Source organism: Herpailurus yagouaroundi, unplaced genomic scaffold, assembly GCF_014898765.1.
Source record: "Herpailurus yagouaroundi ecotype Mexico unplaced genomic scaffold, PumYag 100, whole genome shotgun sequence".
NCBI classification, from domain to species: domain Eukaryota; kingdom Metazoa; phylum Chordata; class Mammalia; order Carnivora; family Felidae; genus Herpailurus; species Herpailurus yagouaroundi.
This window is the reverse complement of record NW_024412391.1, coordinates 70,243,428-70,263,412: the sequence shown is the minus strand read 5'-3', so window position 1 is coordinate 70,263,412 and position 19,985 is coordinate 70,243,428. Positions and strand designations below refer to the sequence as shown.

Below are 19,985 nucleotides of genomic sequence, written 5' to 3'. Positions count from 1 at the left end.
TACTCAAAAGTCAACTTCCAGAAGCTTCTCCTTACCTCATCACTACCCATTTTACTGCATTCCCTTCTCCTGTGTTCTCCACAAGACTCTAACTCAATGCTCTTATCATACTGGATGATCATTGTGTGGGTGTGTCTGTGTGTATGTGTAAAATGTGCATGTGTCCTGCACTAATAAACTAGATAGTCTCTGACGTATCACCAAAACCGGGCAGAGTGTCTAACAGACAGTGTTCCATGAATGATGGTGGAATGAAAAAATAAAAGAAAAAAGTTGAAAAAAATTCCTGAAGATATATTTTTAAAGTTGCTGAGGAAAGTCAAGAAAAGTCAATCTATAGATAAAACCTGACAAGTCCAGTGTATTGGTAGGAAAATACCAAATAAGGTCTGGCCTTTAGGACATGAATAAGAATATATAAGATAAAGCAAATCTTAAATGACATGAAGACAGTTAAGAAACTTACAGCCATTTTTACTCTACAAAGCCAAGCATAAAAAAAAAAAATGCAAAGTAGGACACACTATTAAGATTTGTCCAATGGTATACATAGCAGTTTTATTCAGAGCTAGATACTGGAAATGGCACAAGTATTCATCAATAGGAGAATGGGTAAACAAATTTTGGCATATCCATCTAATAGAATACTACTCCTGGATAAAAATGAATCTATTACTGATAAACAGAGGGTAGATAAATCTCAAAAACATTTTTCTGAGTGAAAGAAAACTTACACAAAATACTACACACTGTGTAATTACAATTATATGAAGTTCTAAAACAGATAAAATGAATCTACAGTTTAAAAAGATTACTTCAGTGGTTTCCTCTGGGGGGATAAGGATAGGGATCAGTTGCATGCAAAAGGACGTGAGTCAGCTTTCAGTGGCGAGGCTAACATCTTATTTCTTGAAAGGATTTGGGGTGACACAGCATATACACTTCTCAAAATTCATCAGATTGCATCCTTGTTATGTGGGCATTTCACTCTATGTAAACACTGTCCCTTAGAAAAAACTGAAAATATTTAATTCTCTCATCAGTTATATGTATCCTGAAGTGTTTAGGCATGAAACGTATTGAATTCTATAGCTTACTTTGAAATTCATCAAAAAAAAATATTGATAAATGAAAGAGGGATAGAGATTTAGAAAGATAGGTAATAAATCAGATGTAAAATTTAGGTGGTGGGTATATGACTGTACCACTGTATAATTCTTTCAGCTTTCCCATAACATTTTAAATTTTCATTTAAACAATTTTTAAATTATTCTGTCAATTAGAATTGCTATGCAAAACAGAATTAGGTGCACTGAGCCTTCTCAGGGAGAAAGACTTTATCTTCCACTACGTTTCCTGTGATTGTTTTCAGGTGCCTTTCAAGATTTCAATTCTCTAGCCATATAACAGCAACAAAGGAGGTCCTGCAATATGAGGAGACACTTAAAAGTTTACTAATACTTGTAATTCCCTCTTTTTCTTTTGCATTCAGCTTAGAGGTCACTCTATCCTAAAAATCTTGCCTGGCACTAAATGCTTCCTCCATTATAAGACAATGCCCTTACAAATAAGGAATCACAAGATCAAATCAGGCAAGAGAAGTTTAAGTAAACTAATGATGGTGGTAATTCTCCATGGGTCTCCTGTGTTTCTGAATGCTTGGGAGGAATATGTTCAATGTCCGTTACGGTACACAATCTTCGCAAATATGCTTATATTACAAAAAGCCTTGGATGACATAGGTAAAGTCTTCTTCTAGAACAAAAGAATAGTTTGCCTACAGCTCTCATACTGTCCCTCTCTGTGGAGCAAATGGCAGACATGCTTCCTGACTGTTATAAAACATTCAGATTCCCCAAGCTAAGGGCTCCTTTTCTATAACATAACCCACTGTGTGTCATCTAGTCTGCTTCACTCTGTAGTAACTGGGGCTTGAGGAAACAAAGTAAACACTGTTGTTTTGACTACTGCTATTGCTGCAAGTAATAAACTTGTTTTGTCTCTGACCCAGCAGACTCCTGTCTTCAAAATGTCCAAGAAAGAATGGCAGGCTAATTTGTTGGCTAGCAAGTATAGTGCGGTTTCAGAACCTTGATAGTTCTTCACTGTTTTGCTGATGAGGATAGAAAATTGACAGAAAGGTATCTTTCTGGTTGACCAAATTATATGTTCAACAAGGTAATAAAATCGTCATCCACTTCCCTGCCTACAAATGAAAAGGAACTGAGGAAGTAGTTGTAGACTGAGTTCTGGGAAGTGGTTCCAAAATTTCACGGGTCAGCTGTCTGAATGGTGGCCTAGATGTTGTTAACACTCTTCTGAGAAGGAGGACTTCCTCACCAATCAGGCCATCAGCTGCAGCTGTGTTCCTTGCTAACAAATAATACTAAAATTCATTGTTATAGGAAAAGGTTTCACCCTTTTTCACACAGAGGTTACAGAGATATGTACCTACGATGACCATTAAAGAAAAAAATGGAACCTACTTAAGGGCAGAAACTAGGTGACTTGTTAGAATTTTTGCTGATTCTCTTTGGAGATGATGTGGCGGGAATAAATGATCATTAAGAATGCACCAGCTGGGGCACCTGGGTGGCTCAGTCAGTTGACTGTCTTTGACTTAGGCTCCGGTCATGATCTCCCAGCTCGTGGGTTTGAGCCCCGCTTCGGGCTCTGTGGTGACAGTTTGGAGCCTGGAGCCTGCTTCAGATTCTGTGTCTCCTTCTCTGCCCTACCCCCACTCATGCTCACTCTCTCTCTCTCTCTTTCTCAAAACTAAATAAATTTTTTAAAATGATTAAAAAAAAAAAAAAAAAGAATGCACCAGCTGGGCCATCCTAGGAATAAACATCTCTTGTACTCTACCATGCCAACTTTATCAAAGATGACTATAAAAATCTCAGACATTTTGTAATGGGTCTTGACTTCAGTAACAAAGCTTTGGCCTTCTCTGGGAGATTTCCCTGAGACTAATTCTCACAGGAAAACCTAGTGAGGCTATGACTAGTATTGAGACTCTTCATGCCCCATATTGGGTTTACAATGCAGAAGGTCACTGGAGAATGAGAAACTGACCCAAAGGAATCTTCATAAGTTAGTATGATCAGCCCCACCTGAAAACTTCCCCTATCCTTTATTTTAAAACCAGGCTATAATTTAGATTGATGAAAATGAAGGGGTGCCCTGGATAGCTCAGTTGGTTAAGCGTCCAACTTCAGCTCAGGTCATGATCTCATGGTTCATGGGTTCGAGTTCCACATCAAGCTCTCTGCTGTCAGCTCAGATCCTGGAGCCTGCTTCAGATTCTGTGTCCCCCTCTCTCTGCCCCTCCCTGCTTGTGCTCTCTCTCAAAAATAAATAAATAAACATTAAAAAAAATGTTTTTAAAAGGCTCCAATATGTGAGTCAAGCCTAAATCAACAAAAGGACATAATACCCTCAGCCTCAGACAGAAATCAATTTTGCTAAGGAGTCGCAAAGCTGAAACAGATGATGTTAGGAATGATAACCTTGCCATTCAACATAGGATTTCACATAGACCAAAATACTGAAAGTTTGGTTGACCAACTGCTGTGCTGCTTAAAAACAAAAGCAAACACATGCCTTGTTTGCTGTCACAGAAACTGCCTTTGTCTCTGCACCCTTAATTCCATCCTCCTCATCTACCTTGACTTTAGCTGCTTTAAAGAGAAAGATGATTAGTTTTCCTGTCACGGAGAGGGAAAGAAGGCTATGCACAACCATCTGAGTATGCTAGGGAGTTCTGAGGAGGGAAGGGATTCAAACATTTATCACTCGTTGTGGCAGCCACCAAAGTCACCATTCTACCAGAACCTGTGATAGAAGAGGGACATGCAAATTCAATGAATGGGGTTTAAGCAAGGCTCTCAGCAGGGAAGGTAAGATAATGTGACCTTGTGTGAAGGGCTCTACAGGCCTACTCAAGATGTTGCTGCTTCTACATCTGAAAAAGTAGGAGATGAATATGCTTATATATCCTCATCTCCTAAGTACCAGAGGAGATTCCCCTGATCAAGAACAGTCCCATGCAGAGAAGAGCTAGCAGAATATACCAAGGGTTCCTAATTCCTCTGCCATTTGCAACAAGTGCCTGTGTCATGACTACACAGAAGTTTCTCCACCTTCTGATGCCCAAAGTTGTCACAACCCAAATGATGCACTGTTGGTGTCAAGTTAAAAGTCCCAGTCTCAATAGCCCTGCCTGTGCTATCAGACTTCTGCCAACAAAGATGGTTGAGAAACCCCAACAAAATTCAGGAACCTGCTAATTGACTAAAGGTTCTGGAGACTATGTGACTAGATTTGCCATCTGGCCAGCCATGGAAAAGCAGTCCAGCACCTTACCAGACACTTTGCTATTGGAGACAATATGGCTTCACTTGAATAGGCTCCCTGCTGTCTTCTATCAGCTAACCTACAAAGTAGTATCTTTTGAGGCAGGCCCAAACTAACAGGCTATGTAAAGAACTGTCCAGTAAGTTGAATCATGCTCTCCACCTTCGTGGCCTCACAACCCTAATGACCAGTTTGTGTTACAATTCTCAGTCATTAATGTTGCTGCCAACTAGAGACTCCAGCAATGATAAAGAGCCTTCTCCCAGAAACATCTTTTGGGATTTTAGATTCATCACCTTGATATGGCTACCAGGTGTAGTCCTTTTGAAAAGCAACTATTTGCTTATTACTGAGTTCTTGACAAAACTTAAAGCCACTGCCATGCGCAGCTTGTGACGCCATAGCCTGATAGTCCCGTTCATGGTGGGTCAGCAAGGTGGAAAGGGCATAATAAGCCTCACTTGTCAAATGTAAATGATGTATTCAAGAATATAGCTGATACTCCCCAGCAGCAACTCAGCCTCACAGGAAAATATGGCAGCATACCCTACGGGGGGAACTTTATCCCCTACTTCACCTCCAAAAATGAAGCCACTGGCTCTGGCCCTTGGTTCACCAAAGTTCTACTACATGATTGGGGCTGCATTCACTGAAGGTTTGGTTGATCTGACACCCAACGAGTGTCGACCAGCCACTGTAGCTGTCCTATCTCAGCACCAGGTATGAATAACTGAAAACCTACAAAATTGTCTGGCTCAGTGGGCAGAACCCAAAGCCACTCTCATGGCCGTGGCCAGTACTTCTCTTGATAAACCTTATTCTATCTCCAGTAACTCTTGAGCTATTGCCAAGAGTCAATAAACTATTTGGTCTGCCACTTGGAAAACTATAGACTGGCACGTTAAAGTTACTCCCCTTTGGGGCAACAAATTCCAGAAACAAATCTTAGCTGATCAAATCATCTGGGTCATTCATGAAGATACTTCCATTAAGGACCCATTGTCTGAAAAGATCAAATGGAATTAAGCACATGATAGAAACTGCACTGGACTGCCAAAAATGCTGCACGGACCCATCATTCTGTCCACCATGGCAATGAATCTGGCATCACACACTGAGCGCAAAGTAAAGGACTGTTTTTTGGATGCAGAGGTTACCACAGCATGCAAGACTTGGGATTCATGTCAAAAGTTGACCAGCTTTTCCCTGGAAAATTGATTATGTACGTCACATCTCTGATCACCTCTCTTTGGGCTGTCAGTAATTCCTTACCACTTGTGATGCCTGTTCAGGTTATGGTGTTCCTCTTTCAGTCTGATCTGTTGACTCTAGCCACACCACTATGGCCTTTGAAAACAATCTTATTAATGTTTGTGGCTTTATGAATCACTTCCAGTCTAAAATGATGCCCTTTTTATCACCAAAGCTACCTGAATATGGGCTGAGAGTACAGGTGTTCAGTTGATGTTCGACACTTCATAGTGTTGAAAAATATCATTGACCATTAGAAGGGCCTTCTCAAAAATCAAATCAAAAGATTTCTGACTCTATCTCCCTCACCTCCTCCTAGTCCACACATTTAATAAGATCGTTCAGTTACTAAACATGGCTATCCCCAGAAAGGGATAATCTCCTCTTGGCTGTGTCACACATAATTATCAGTAAGAAAGTTGAGGTTATATGCACTTATATAAGGTTATATACACTTATAAAAAAAATCCAGGTTTCTACCCTGACCACTCCTGGACATGATGTGTCCTTTTTACTCAAAAGCCACTCCCAGAATGGCTGGTAGTAAACCCCACCAGAAGGGAGTCTAGGAGATTCAAATATAATTCTAGTTTAGCCATCTGTATTGTTTTACTGGACTGTCAATAACCCTAGACCGAAAGAATACCAATCACTTGGCTGACTACACAGCTTATCAAGACCTCCTACCACAGGCCACATGGACAAGGGTAGAGGACACACTGGGTCTCCATCATAAGTTTTTTTTTAATGCCTTTGTCCCTCTTGCACTTGAATGTTCTGGAGCATAGGTCTGGGTGCCAATAATGGGATAAGTAGAAATAAGGTAAAGTTTTAGCTGAAATGGGAAAAACTGATTTTGTGGCAGTGGAAGAAGATTAACAATGTAGTCTGATAATGAGGTGCCTGAGAAGGAGATACTTTAGACCGTGAGAGGTATGAACGATGGAAGGATGTTAATGATCATTTGTTTTTCAGAGCCACTCTGTCACCTTTTATAAAGGACAATGCCTTAGTGTTCCTCTCTCAAACCTAGGAGTCTCAAAGACTCCTAGGTCTACCATGCCCATCAGATGCTCTAACCATAATTCCTCTTCAACTTACTGAGAAGTCGATCCGAAGTAGCACAGGGAATGGCCCCAGCTTCTGCCCCCAAAACATCAACACTACCATTCCTATTGCCATTGCTCAGTCATTCCTTGGAGTGAAGAAGTACCACCTAGTTTGCAGCACAGGCAAACAGGAAAAGTTGGAATGACTGCCCTCAAGCAGTCTCTTCAAAGACAATGAAGAGACAGAATTACTTGAAGTGAATGGGAAACCTTAAGGTTTACTAGCCAGCAAGGAGCTTGCAGGCACCATGAGTCTGAGTTGCTTAGCTAATATAAGGTCCTATTTGGTATCTCCAACAACTGTAAACACTATTTTCTTTCCAAAGGCACTATATGTACCTTCAGGACTGTACTTCTCGTGCAGAATCCAGGTATTAATTTCTCTCCTAAAAACATGGTGGCTTGATTTGTACCCTAGGAATGGTTCTAAGTGGTCATAATTCAATTATTTGTGGAAATAGCCCCAATATATCATTAACCGTTAAACAATTCCAAGGATTTTCAAAATGAGACTACTGTTGGTTATTTAGAGGTATCTGAAGGGATAACTGATGTTACTCACCTTCACCCTAAAGGCAGGTATTCAATTAGAAAAGGTGGTATGAAATTTGTCTCTGACTTTAGCTGAAATAATGAATGACACTATCTCAGCCTCTGATGACATTCATGTCAACATCAACTCACTATTCAAACACTATTATGGATGATATAATTGACCTAAACGTCACCCTTCAGGGCCAAGACAAAGTCTGTGAAGTCCCTCATACATTCTGTGGTGTCTGGATTGTCATCATCCTAGATCAAAAAGATAGTAACCACTTGGTTGAATATACTACTCACCAAGTTCCTCTGCCATGGTCATGTAGACAAAAGTGGGAGCTTTATTGGATCCTGCAAATTTTTGAAAACGTCTGTGACTCTCTTCCATATGAATCTTATGGAAGAAAGATCCCAGTGCCAATGGAAAGATTGCAGGCTGAGCGGAAAGGTCAATAGAGGGACTTAAAGAGAAAGCTGCCTGGCTTTCTAAGGTGGACCCTCATGGTTTATGTGATTTAATCAGCTAGTTGAATCTGGGACCCTGGGTGTATGTTTGAAGCTAACAATGAAGGTTCATCTCATCTTGCTGTCTGGTGTCCTAACAGTAGTAGCTTTATTTAAATGCTATATGCAATAAAGTGACCAGATTGAAACCCAGCCTTAGTCAATCAGATTAAACAGAGTGGTGGATACAGTGCTATACTAATGGGAAAACTGATCAGGAGCCAAGATGGTATAGAAATGAGGTTTGGAGGGGCACCTGGGTGGCTGTCGATGAAGCATCTAACTTTAGCTCAGGACATGATTTCACAGTTAGTGAGTTTGAGCCCAGTGTCGGGCTCTGTGCTGACAGCTCAGAGCTTGGAGCCTGCTTCAGATTCTGTGTCTCCATCTCTCTCTGCCCCTCCCCCACTCATGCTTGCTCTCTGTCTCTCTCTCTCTGAAAAATAAATAAACATTATAAAAATTTTAAAGGAAAAGAAATGAGGTTTGGATATTTTGGGGAGACAATTCTCCATGGTTATTTTGGATTTCTTTACATCTTATGAGCAAGGCAGTGGTTTCTCTTTATTCAAGATATCTCTTTAAGGATCTTGGTATAGAAAGTAGCCTTGGAAGTTAAAGATACCATATTTTTCCAGAGCAGATGTCAGGAAATAGTGTCTCCCTCTGGATCAATGAACACACATACTACCTGTCTAGAATAATAACAATAATAACTCTCTTTAGAGCAAAGAATAGGCATGCTAACTGCACATTCTAAAATAGCCAAGTAGCCAAAGCTTAGACTTGCTTTGCTGTAATGCAAGCCATTGAGTGTGCAAGGGACATTTGTTCCTGTTCACATAGCCCTGAGAAAAGTAGGATTTGGGGAACTGGTATAAATTCTGACACCCTGGCTAATGCTCCTGCTATGAGTGCTGAGCAGTCCTTTGTCTCTGACCAGGAGCTTCATGTCTGTTAAACTGGCCAAGGAACAGTGGCAGGCTTATTTGATTTTTTTTTTTTGCAAGCAGGGCAACATTTCATCTCTTAATACTAACTGTACATTTGTTATTCCATAGCAATAGCATCCTTCTTAAGGTACCACATTGAAAAAAAAAAAGTTAATCATTAGCAGAAAGTAAATATGGCTCATTCATTTTATTTTTAAATGATACCTTGTAATATATTTACATACTTAAATGAGAGTAAAAGGAAATAGTTATTAAAACATTCTCAATAAATGTAATCTTTTGTCACTTGTCCTTCCTGCTGAAAATTATTTGAAACACATTTTCTTTCCTCTATTTCATTCTATCTTTAATGCTGAGGGGGTAAACTGCTAACTTCTCCTATTTTAGGTCAATAGTAAAGAATGTCAATAAAATGTGTTTACAAGCAACATTTAAGGCTTAATAATGTTAATCTGTTTGGACACAGTAATCATTTCAAACCTGACAAATGTGATGGCATCTGATAAGGTACCTGTAATACCTCAACAGTTTATATAACTTTGGCCTTTTCAATGTGAAAACACCTTGTGACCAAATTTTTAAAAAAAAGTAAGATCTTTAATTAACCTAAGACTTTTAAAATTAGAAAAGAATACATTATCTTTGTGAAAATCCAAAAAGTACAAAAATACACTATTTCAAAACTTAAAGATTCCAATTAGTTTAAGACTCCCAAAAAGCAGCCACTGTTAATAGTTTGATATGGAAAGACTAACTTAAACGAGTATTTAATTACTGTGATCGTCTATGTGTTGTTTTACTTTACTTATCTTGGACCTATTAGCAGATATGTCAATCTTCACAGCTGCACAGTTGTATAGTATTCCATTACTTTGTATATGGAAATTCCTTATCTATTCCTTATTCATGGTGTGTAAGGTTGTTTCTGCTTTGTTAGCCAGAAAAAAAACAATGCTGCAGTGAATATTCTTATGTTTATATCCTGGTGTACTTCTAGTGGTATTTCTGTTGGATAACCAACCATGGAGACAGAGCCAGACCAAATGACAGGGTTGTATGAATGCTATTACTAGGTTAATAAGCCCCTCATCAATAAATGCACAGTCATACCAGCTTACAATTCTGCTCTCACCTTTGTTGCCAAGGATTTGAGTTTTCCCAGTAGTGACTGTTTATTGGAATATACAACTTCTTCCTCATTATCTTCTCCTTCCATGATAGCACAACTGTCTGCAGCTGGGAGTTCACACTCCTTTGAGTTAGTTGTCATCACTAACTTGGAATATTTGTACTCCAGTCTAAGTAGTGATAAATAAAGTGGCTGATTAATATAAATTAATACTCATTTTAGGTGGTCATAAACCAGCTCATTAAATGCTCTTGTAGTATAGTTGCTCTACTGCTAACAAATTTCCCTCGCCTATAGCTAAAGCACTATGTGTTCTCATTTACCTACCATCCATGCAGAAATCTTTTCGAGGATTTCAGAGAATAATGAGAATAACGGCAGTACAGTTAAAGTTATCAATTAACTCACATTGATTAAACTGTCCAATTATGAAGAACTTTTGAAAAACAGAGAGAAACCTTGACATATGAATGCATTTTCTTAATGTACAAATATTTGGAAGCTAACTCACTATATAATTTTCCAAAGTTTAGTTCATACGCATGAAAATACCATAGGTAAGTGATTTGGTCTTTATTGTTTCTCTATACAACTCATTCCTTTCTATTTACTACCTTATAACAGATCAATATACATTCAGAAACTAGGCTCAATATTCAACTCTAGATTCTTGGAGTATTGGAGTAAACAGAGGTCATATCTGCCTATAAACTTGGTCTATTTCTTTGCAAGTATCTTTCCACAAGAAACTGAAAAAGAAAACAGTGGAGCAAGAAGACACAATGTTGTCATGAAAAGAAAAACAGAAGCAGAGAGAGAGAACGTGACTTCTGATCTCAGCTCTGCTCCCATCTACCTGAGCAAACCAGAGCCTCCATTGCTCTCTGTTTTATACAGATAGGCCTAATTCAATAACCTCTAACATTCTATAATTTATTACCAGAAAAATAATTATTTCCATTACTTTTCTTAAAGGCCTTTCCTGTAAGTCCTTCACTAGGAGAAAGTTCTTGTCTCTCTGAAAGAAACTACTGGATGTAACCATAATTAGGTCTACATTTTTCACAAGAAATCCTTCAGTTCTTACATGGTCACTCCAATGAGGTTACTTACTTCCGATTCTTTTTCCAGAAGTAGCAAGTTAGAGCCACCAGCAAAACCGCAGTGAAAGCTCCCACACCTGCTCCCACTTTCAGCCAAAAGTCAACGGTTTCGCAGGTTGACAACTTTTTTTCAGGCAAAGAAATTCCTTTAATGCACCATTTAGGTTCATTCCATACATACAAGGTTTCCTTTAAAAACACACATAGACAGATGACATGTGAAATGAGATTCAGAAGAAGGGTTCTGCTCTTTATTCATAGTAAGCATAGAGGATCATTCAGCACTCAGCTAGTAGAAGCTTCCGAAAGAGAAGAAAGACAGGGAATGAATAAGAAAATAATGAACAAAAATACAACAAAACCAAATAAAAACATGGGTCACCAGATCAGAAGGCTGGGTACATGTTGAGGAGGTTGAATAAAAATAACTCTATGTGGACACAGTATTTGTGCTTTTTTCCTCAAACTTCTTATGATCCCTGACTTCTGAGTCATCTTTTTAAATGACAACGTAGGTTGTCTAATACAGGTAACTGGAACGGGTTTCATCCACCTATGATGTTAGTCCAGTTCCTCCAACAAGCGTCTCCCCTGAGAAAAAGAGCAAATTCAGGACCCAGGACATGTAGGCGCACCAGGACTGGCAGGCTTTGGTGACTGGTGTTGGGGGAGTCACACAGACTACCCCCTTCTTTCCCATGCATTATTCTGGGTCACCTCCCACAGTAGGTCCTTATTCTTATCCTCCCAAAGTAGACGACTCAGTGTTGTTAGGGCAATGTTTTTCAAACTGCAACTTGCAACTGACTAGTGAATAACAAAATCAATACACTGAATAGCAATCAGGAATTTCCTTATGAATAGATCAAATAACACTAACCAGAGCCAAAATTAGAATACAGTGCATGCTTCCTTTTATACTTCAACAAATACAATGACCAGCAGCAACTTGCATGATGATTATATTCATTGACATTAAATGACATAGAACACTCAATTTATTGACCATTGTGTCTGACTAAATATTCTGGTATTTGATGGTCACTTGAACAACACCCTAACAGAAGGATAACACCATGATGTGTAATTTTATTGTACATGCACAGAGGTTTCTGCAATTAGACACAAAGAACAAGAGAACCATATTTACTTTAAGGAAAAGTTTCAACCAAGTTCTGGATAAAAATTCTCAGCATGTTTTTTAGAAAGGACATTACTAATCGAAATTTTTTTTACTGCATGACAACTGTAACATTTTAATTAAATTTAATGTAAATAAACTACATTTCAAAGGGGTCACATTATTTTTATAAGAATGATGAGGAGGGAGAATTCTGGAAGATGGCGGTGTAGGAGGACGCTGGGCTCACCGCGCGTCCTGCTGATCACTTAGATTCCACCTACACCTGCCTAAATAACCCAGAAAACCACCAGAGGATTAGCAGAACGGAGTCGCCGGAGCCAAGCCCAGACGAGAGGCCCACGGAAGAGGGTAGGAAGAGCGGCGAGGCAGTGCACGCTCCACGGACTGGCGGGAGGAAGCCGGGGCGGAGAGGCGACTCACCGGCCAAGCAGAGCCCCCGAGTCTGCCTTGCAAAAAGCGGAGGGGCCTGACCGACTGTGTTCTGACAGCAAGCTCGACTTAGCGGTTGGGAGGTCATAAGTTAACAGCTCTGCTCAGAAAGCGGGAAGGCTGGAGGACAAAGGGAAGGAGAGCTGCTGAGCCCCCGGACAACAGAGCTCAGTTTGGTGGGGAACAAAGGCGCTCGCCAGCGCCATCTCCCCCGCCCATCCCCCAGCCAAAATCCCAAAGAGACCCAGTTCCTGCCAGGGAACTTGCTCGCTCCGCACAAACACGCAACTCTGCGCTTCGGCGGAGCCAAACCTCCGGCAGCGGATCTAACTCCCTCCCGCTGCCACAGGGCCCCTCCTGAAGTAGATCACCTAAGGAGAAGCGAGCTAAGCCTGCCCCTCCTGCCCCTGTGCACCCTGCCTACCCACCCCGACTAATACGCCAGATCCCCAGCATCACAAGCCTGGCAGTGTGCAAGTAGCCCAGACGGGCCTCGCCACCCCACAGTGAATCCCGCCCCTAGGAGAGGGGAAGAGAAGGCACACACCAGTCTGACTGTGGCCCCAGCAGTGGGCTGGGGGCAGACATCAGGTCGGACTGCGGCCCCACCCACCAACTCCAGTTATACACCACAGCACAGGGGAAGTGCCCTGCAGGTCCTCACCACGCCAGGGACTATCCAAAATGACCAAGTGGAAGAAGTCCCCTCAGAAGAATCTCCAGGAAATAACACAGCCAATGAGCTGATCAAAAAGGATTTAAATAATATAACAGAAAGTGAATTTAGAATAATAGTCATAAAATTAATCGCTGGGCTTGAAAACAGTATACAGGACAGCAGAGAATCTCTTGCTACAGAGATCAAGGGACTAAGGAACAGTCATGAGGAGCTGAAAAACTCTTTAAACGAAATGCAAAACAAAATGGAAAACACCACGGCTCGGATTGAAGAGGCAGAGGAGAGAATAGGTGAACTAGAAGATAAAGTTATGGAAAAAGAGGAAGCTGAGAGAAAGAGAGATTAAAAAAATCCAGGAGTATGAGGGGAAAATTAGAGAACTAAGTGATACACTAAAAAGAAATAATATACGCATAATTGCTATCCCAGAGGAGGAAGAGAGAGGGAAAGGTGCTGAAGGGGTACTTGAAGAAATTATAGCTGAGAACTTCCCTGAACTGGGGAAGGAAAAAGGCATTGAAATCCAAGAGGCACAGAGAACTCCTTCAGACGTAACTTGAATCGATCTTCTGCACGACATATCATAGTGAAACTGGCAAAATACAAGGATAAAGAGAAAATTCTGAAAGCAGCAAGGGGTAAACGTGCCCTCACATATAAAGGGAGACCTATAAGACACGTGACTGATCTCTCTTTTGAAATTTGGCAGGCCAGAAAGAATTGGCATGATATCTTCAGTGTGCTAAACAGAAAAAATATGCAGCCGAGAATCCTTTATCCAGCAAGTCTGTCATTTAGAATAGAAGGAGAGATAAAGGTCTTCCCAAACAAACAAAAACTGAAGGAATTTGTCACCACTAAACCAGCCCTACAAGAGATCCTAAGGGGGACCCTGTGAGACAAAGTATCAGAGACATCACTACAAGCATAAAACATACAGACATCACAATGACTCTAAACCCGTATCTTTCTATAATAACACTGAATGTAAATGGATTAAATGCACCAACCAAAAGACATAGGGTATCAGAATGGATAAAAAAACAAGACCCATCTATTTGCTGTCTACAAGAGACTCATTTTAGATCTGAGGACACCATTAGATTGAGAGTGAGGGGATGGAGAACTATTTATCACGCTACTGGAAGCCAAAAGAAAGCTGGAGTAGCCATACTTATATCAGACAAACTAGACTTTAAATTCAAGGCTGTAACAAGAGATGAAGAAGGACATTATATAATAGTGACAGGGTCTATCCATCAGGAAGAGCTAACAATTATAAATGTCTATGCGCCAAATACCGGAGCGCCCAAATATATAAAACAATTACTCATAAACATAAGCAACCTTATTGAGAAGAATGTGGTAATTGCAGGGGACTTTAACACCCCACTTACAGAAATGGATAGATCATCTAGACACACGGTCAATAAAGAAACAAGGGCCCTGAATGAGACACTGGATCAGATGGACTTGACAGATATATTTAGAACTCTGCATCCCAAAGCAACAGAATATACTTTCTTCTCGAGTGCACATGGAACATTCTCCAAGATAGATCATATACTGGGTCACAAAACAGCCCTTCATAAGTTTACAAGAATTGAAATCATACCATGCATACTTTCAGACCACAATGCTATGAAGCTTGAAGTCAACCACAGAAAAAAGTCTGGAAAACCTCCAAAAGCATGGAGGTTAAAGAACACCCTACTAACGAATGAGTGGGTCAACCAGGCAATTCGAGAAGAAATTAAAAAATATATGGAAACAAACGAAAATGAAAATACAACAATCCAAACGCTTTGGGACGCAGCGAAGGCAGTCCTGAGAGGAAAATACATTGCAATCCAGGCCTATCTCAAGAAACAAGAAAAATCCCAAATACAAAATCTAACAGCACACCTAAAGGAAATAGAAGCAGAACAGCAAAGGCAGCCTAAACCCAGCAGAAGAAGAGAAATAATAAAGATCAGAGCAGAAATAAACAATATAGAATCTAAAAAAACTGTAGAGCAGATCAACGAAACCAAGACTTGGTTTTTTGAAAAAATAAACAAAATTGACAAACCTCTAGCCAGGCTTCTCAAAAAGAAACGGGAGATGACCCAAATAGATAAAATCATGAATGAAAATGGAATTATTACAACCAATTCCTCAGAGATACAAACAATTATCAGGGAATACTATGAAAAATTATATGCCAACAAATTGGACAACCTGGAAGAAATGGACAAATTCCTGAACACCCACACTCTTCCAAAACTCTATCAGGAGGAAATAGAAAGCTTGAACAGACCCATCACCAGCGAAGAAATTGAATCGGTTATCAAAAATCTCCCAACAAATAAGAGTCCAGGACCAGATGGCTTCCCAGGGGAGTTCTACCAGACGTTTAAAGCAGAGATAATACCTATCCTTCTCAAGCTATTCCAAGAAAAAGAAAGGGAAGGAACACTTCCAGACTCATTCTATGAAGCCAGTATTACTTTGATTCCTAAACCAGACAGAGACCCAGTAAAAAAAGAGAACTACAGGCCAATATCCCTGATGAATATGGATGCCAAAATTCTCAATAAGATACTAGCAAATCGAATTCAACGGCATATAAAAAGAATTATTCACCATGATCAAGTGGGATTCATTCCTGGGATGCAGGGCTGGTTCAACATTCGCAAATCAATCAACATGATACATCACATTAACAAAAAAAAGAGAAGAACCGTATGATCCTGTCAATGGATGCAGAAAAGGCCTTTGACAAAATCCAGCACCCTTTCTTAATAAAAACCTTGAGAAAGTCGGGATAGAAGAAACATACTTAAAGATCATAAAAGCCATTTATGAAAAGCCCACAGCTAACATCATCCTCAACGGGGAAAAACTGAGAGCTTTTTCCCTGAGATCAGGAACACGACAGGGATGCCTTCTCTCACCACTGTTGTTTAACATAGTGCTGGAAGTTCTAGCATCAGCAATCAGACAACAAAAGGAAATCAAAGGCATCAAAATTGGCAAAGATGAAGTCAAGCTTTCGCTTTTTGCAGATGACATATTATACATGGAAAATCTGATAGACTCCACCAAAAGTCTGCTAGAACTGATCCATGAATTCAGCAAAGTTGCAGGATACAAAATCAATGTACAGAAATCAGTTGCATTCTTATACACTAACAATGAAGCAACAGAAAGACAAATAAAGAAACTGATCCCATTCACAATTGCACCAAGAAGCATAAAATACCTAGGAATAAGTCTAACCAAAGATGTAAAAGATCTGTATGCTGACAACTATAGAAAGCTTATGAAGGTAATTGAAGAAGATTTGAAGAAATGGAAAGACATTCCCTGCTCATGGATTGGAAGAATAAATATTGTCAAAATGTCAATACTACCCAAAGCTATCTACACATTCAATGCAATCCCAATCAAAATTGCACCAGCATTCTTCTCGAAACTAGAACAAGCAATCCTAAAATTCATATGGAACCACAAAAGGCCCCGAATAGCCAAAGTAATTTTGAAGAAGACCAAAGCAGGAGGCATCACAATCCCAGGCTTTAGCCTCTACTACAAAGCTGTCATCATCAAGACAGCATGCTATTGGCACAAAAACAGACACATGGACCAATGGAATAGAATAGAAACCCCAGAACGAGACCCACAAACGTATGGCCAACTCATCTTTGACAAAGCAGGAAAGAACATCCAATGGAAAAAAGACAGTCTCTTTAACAAATGGTGCTGGGAGAACTGGACAGCAACATGCAGAAGGTTGAAACTAGACCACTTTCTCACACCATTCACAAAAATAAACTCAAAATGGATCAAGGACCTGAATGTGAGACAGGAAACCATCAAAACCGTAGAGGAGAAAGCAGGAAAAGACCTCTCTGACCTCAGCCATAGCAATCTCTTACTCGACACATCCCCAAAGGCAAGGGAATTAAAAGCAAAAGTGAATTACTGGGACCTTATGAAGATAAAAAGCTTCTGCACAGCAAAGGAAACAACCAACAAAACTAAAAGGCAACCAACGGAATGGGAAAAGATATTTGCAAATGACATATCGGACAAAGGGCTAGTATCCAAAATCTATAAAGAGCTCACCCAACTCCACACCCAAAAAGCAAATAACCCAGTGAAGAAATGGACAGAAAACATGAATAGACACTTCTCTAAAGAAGACATCCGGATGGCCAACAGGCACATGAAAAGATGTTCAGCGTCGCTCCTTATCAGGGAAATACAAATCAAAACCACACTCAGGTATCACCTCACGCCAGTCAGGATGGCCAAAATGAACAAATCAGGAGACTATAGATGCTGGAGAGGATGTGGAGAAACGGGAACCCTCTTGCACTGTTGGTGGGAATGCAAATTGGTGCAGCCGCTCTGGAAAGCAGTGTGGAGGTTCCTCAGAAAATTAAAAATAGACCTACCCTATGACCCAGCAATAGCACTGCTAGGAATTTATCCAAGGGATACAGGAGTACTGATGCATAGGGGCACTTGTACACCAATGTTCATAGCAGCACTCTCAACAATAGCCAAATTATGGAAAGAGCCTAAATGTCCATCAACTGATGAATGGATAAAGAAATTGTGGTTTATATACACAATGGAATACTACGTGGCAATGAGAAATAATGAAATATGGCCTTTTGTAGCAACGTGGATGGAACTGGAGAGTGTGATGCTAAGTGAAATAAGCCATACAGAGAAAGACAGATACCATATGGTTTCACTCCTATGTGGATCCTGAGAAACTTAACAGGAACCCATGGGGGAGGGGAAGGAAAAAAAAAAAAAGAGGTTAGAGTGGGAGAGAGCCAAAGCATAAGAGACTGTTAAAAACTGAGAACAAACTGAGGGTTGATGGGGGGTGGGAGGGAGGAGAGAGTGGGTGATGGGTATTGAGGAGGGCGCCTTTTGGGATGAGCACTGGGTGTTGTATGGAAACCAATTTGACAATAAATTTCATATATTAAAAAAAAAAAAAAGAATGATGAGGTGAGATATGAGGGGCATGTTCCGTCAAATTCAAATGCTGCATCTCTAAGTGTAAATAATGACAATAAAAAGAAAGCTGTTAACTCTGGTCAGCCAATGATGACTTCATTGGAAATACATTCTAACAAGAATTTTTGCCAGTGAAAATGCTAAAGCTCTAATGTCTAATGATAGTCTTATAGCCGAAATGTTAAAATTTCAAATTAAAAAGATCTTTGTAAACCCAGAATACTTAACTTTTCAATAACTCCTCAAATTGTTAAAAAAAAAAAAAAAAGATCAAGCTACTGGCACAATTCCTCAGTCATCTGTAACTATTAATTAGAATGCCTTATCCCTTCATTCGGTCACGTCATTGGCAGAGGAGAAAATGGCTGACACTGCAGCTGAAAAATTTATTCTTCCAGCATGCTGGGATATTTTGTGAACAGAGTGAGATAAATTTGATGATAAACTTAAAAATATCCCTCTTAGTGATAACACAGTATCTCTTCAAATCTTACTACTGCATGACATTTGGAAGTAATGCTTACTAGATACTGAGAAGCTGGTATAGATTTCTAAGATCCAATCTGATAAGAGCATTTCTTCCCCGAGTTGTGCCACTCTCAGAGTTTACAACAGCTCTAAGTGGGTACTTGCTGCAGTGTGTAAATGTAACTTCACACACATCTGGATTCAATATATTTACAGAATTGGGAACATATGCTCTCCGTCAATACAGAGTGAAAAACTGCAAAGGATGGAGCGGGAAATGGGACAGAAACACAGTCCAATTATTAAAAACTGAAATGATACCCACAGCACTAGTTTGCAATCACTGTTTTTTTTCTATCATAAGGCTGTTGCCACCCAAAGAAATCCACCCTTGCTCATGAACATGCCGTAGTACCTGCCCCCTTACCTGCAGCTTCACTTTCTGGGGGTTCACTTGGGAAGCAGATGACCCTCCTGATAGATCATCAGAAGGTCAACACTAGCCGAACAGTACATCATGATGCCTACGTCATCCACCTCACTTCATCTCATCACCCAGGCATTTTATCATCTCACCTCATCACAAGGAGGGGGAGCTTAGTGCGGTAAGATACTGTGAGAGACCACGTTCACTTAACGTTTATTACCGCAGATTGCTACCTCTGTGCCTAATTTATAAATTAAACTTAATCATAGGTATGTATGTACGTATGTATAAGGAAAAGCAAGGTATATATATAGTGTTTGGTACCATCCACAGTTTCAGGCATTCACAGGGCGGTTGGGTACATATCCCTCATGGGGGAAGGCGGGACTACCATAACGGAAAACAGGGAAAGCTGTCATTAGGATTATATAAAGCTCACTGACTGGCAGACTTTTTACAATATTTTATTCAGAGACTGGCAGTAAATACCCACTTCCTGTGTCATACCCATTTGTTTTACTGTCTCAATGGAATACACTAAGGTGCATGAGCTTAAGTGTGGCATTTATATTTTTCTAACTGAAGCCTGATCTCCTATGGCAAATATTTTCAAACTTGACATCTAAGTCTAACAGAAAGGTATATTTAACCAATTTTGCAATTTCTCAAGTTACATTTGAAATTTGGGGAGAGAAATTATATATTTCAATATGATTAACACATGAAAGTGTTCCAAAAGTTTATTTTTAGGACAAAAACAAATATCTAAAAACAATCACCTTGCAACTATGTGTTCATAACATTCTTATAGCATGCTGAACAGTTTTTTTTTTTTTAAATAAGCAAAGTTTGAATGAAATTAGAGAAACTG

At 39.9% G+C, this 19,985-nt stretch overlaps 1 protein-coding gene across 2 annotated transcripts in view; it reads right to left on the bottom strand.

Annotated features, from left to right (window-relative positions):
• ELAPOR2 (endosome-lysosome associated apoptosis and autophagy regulator family member 2) overlaps positions 1-19,985 on the bottom strand; it is a 184,816-nt gene that overhangs the window by 4,761 nt on the left and 160,070 nt on the right. For both annotated transcript variants that reach the window (XM_040472783.1, XM_040472784.1), the window contains exons 20-21: positions 10,956-11,134; positions 9,846-10,011 (exon numbers count right to left, since the gene is read on the bottom strand). In XM_040472783.1, coding sequence (XP_040328717.1) covers positions 9,846-10,011; positions 10,956-11,134 — 345 coding nt within the window. The remainder of the gene's footprint in view (positions 1-9,845; positions 10,012-10,955; positions 11,135-19,985) is intronic.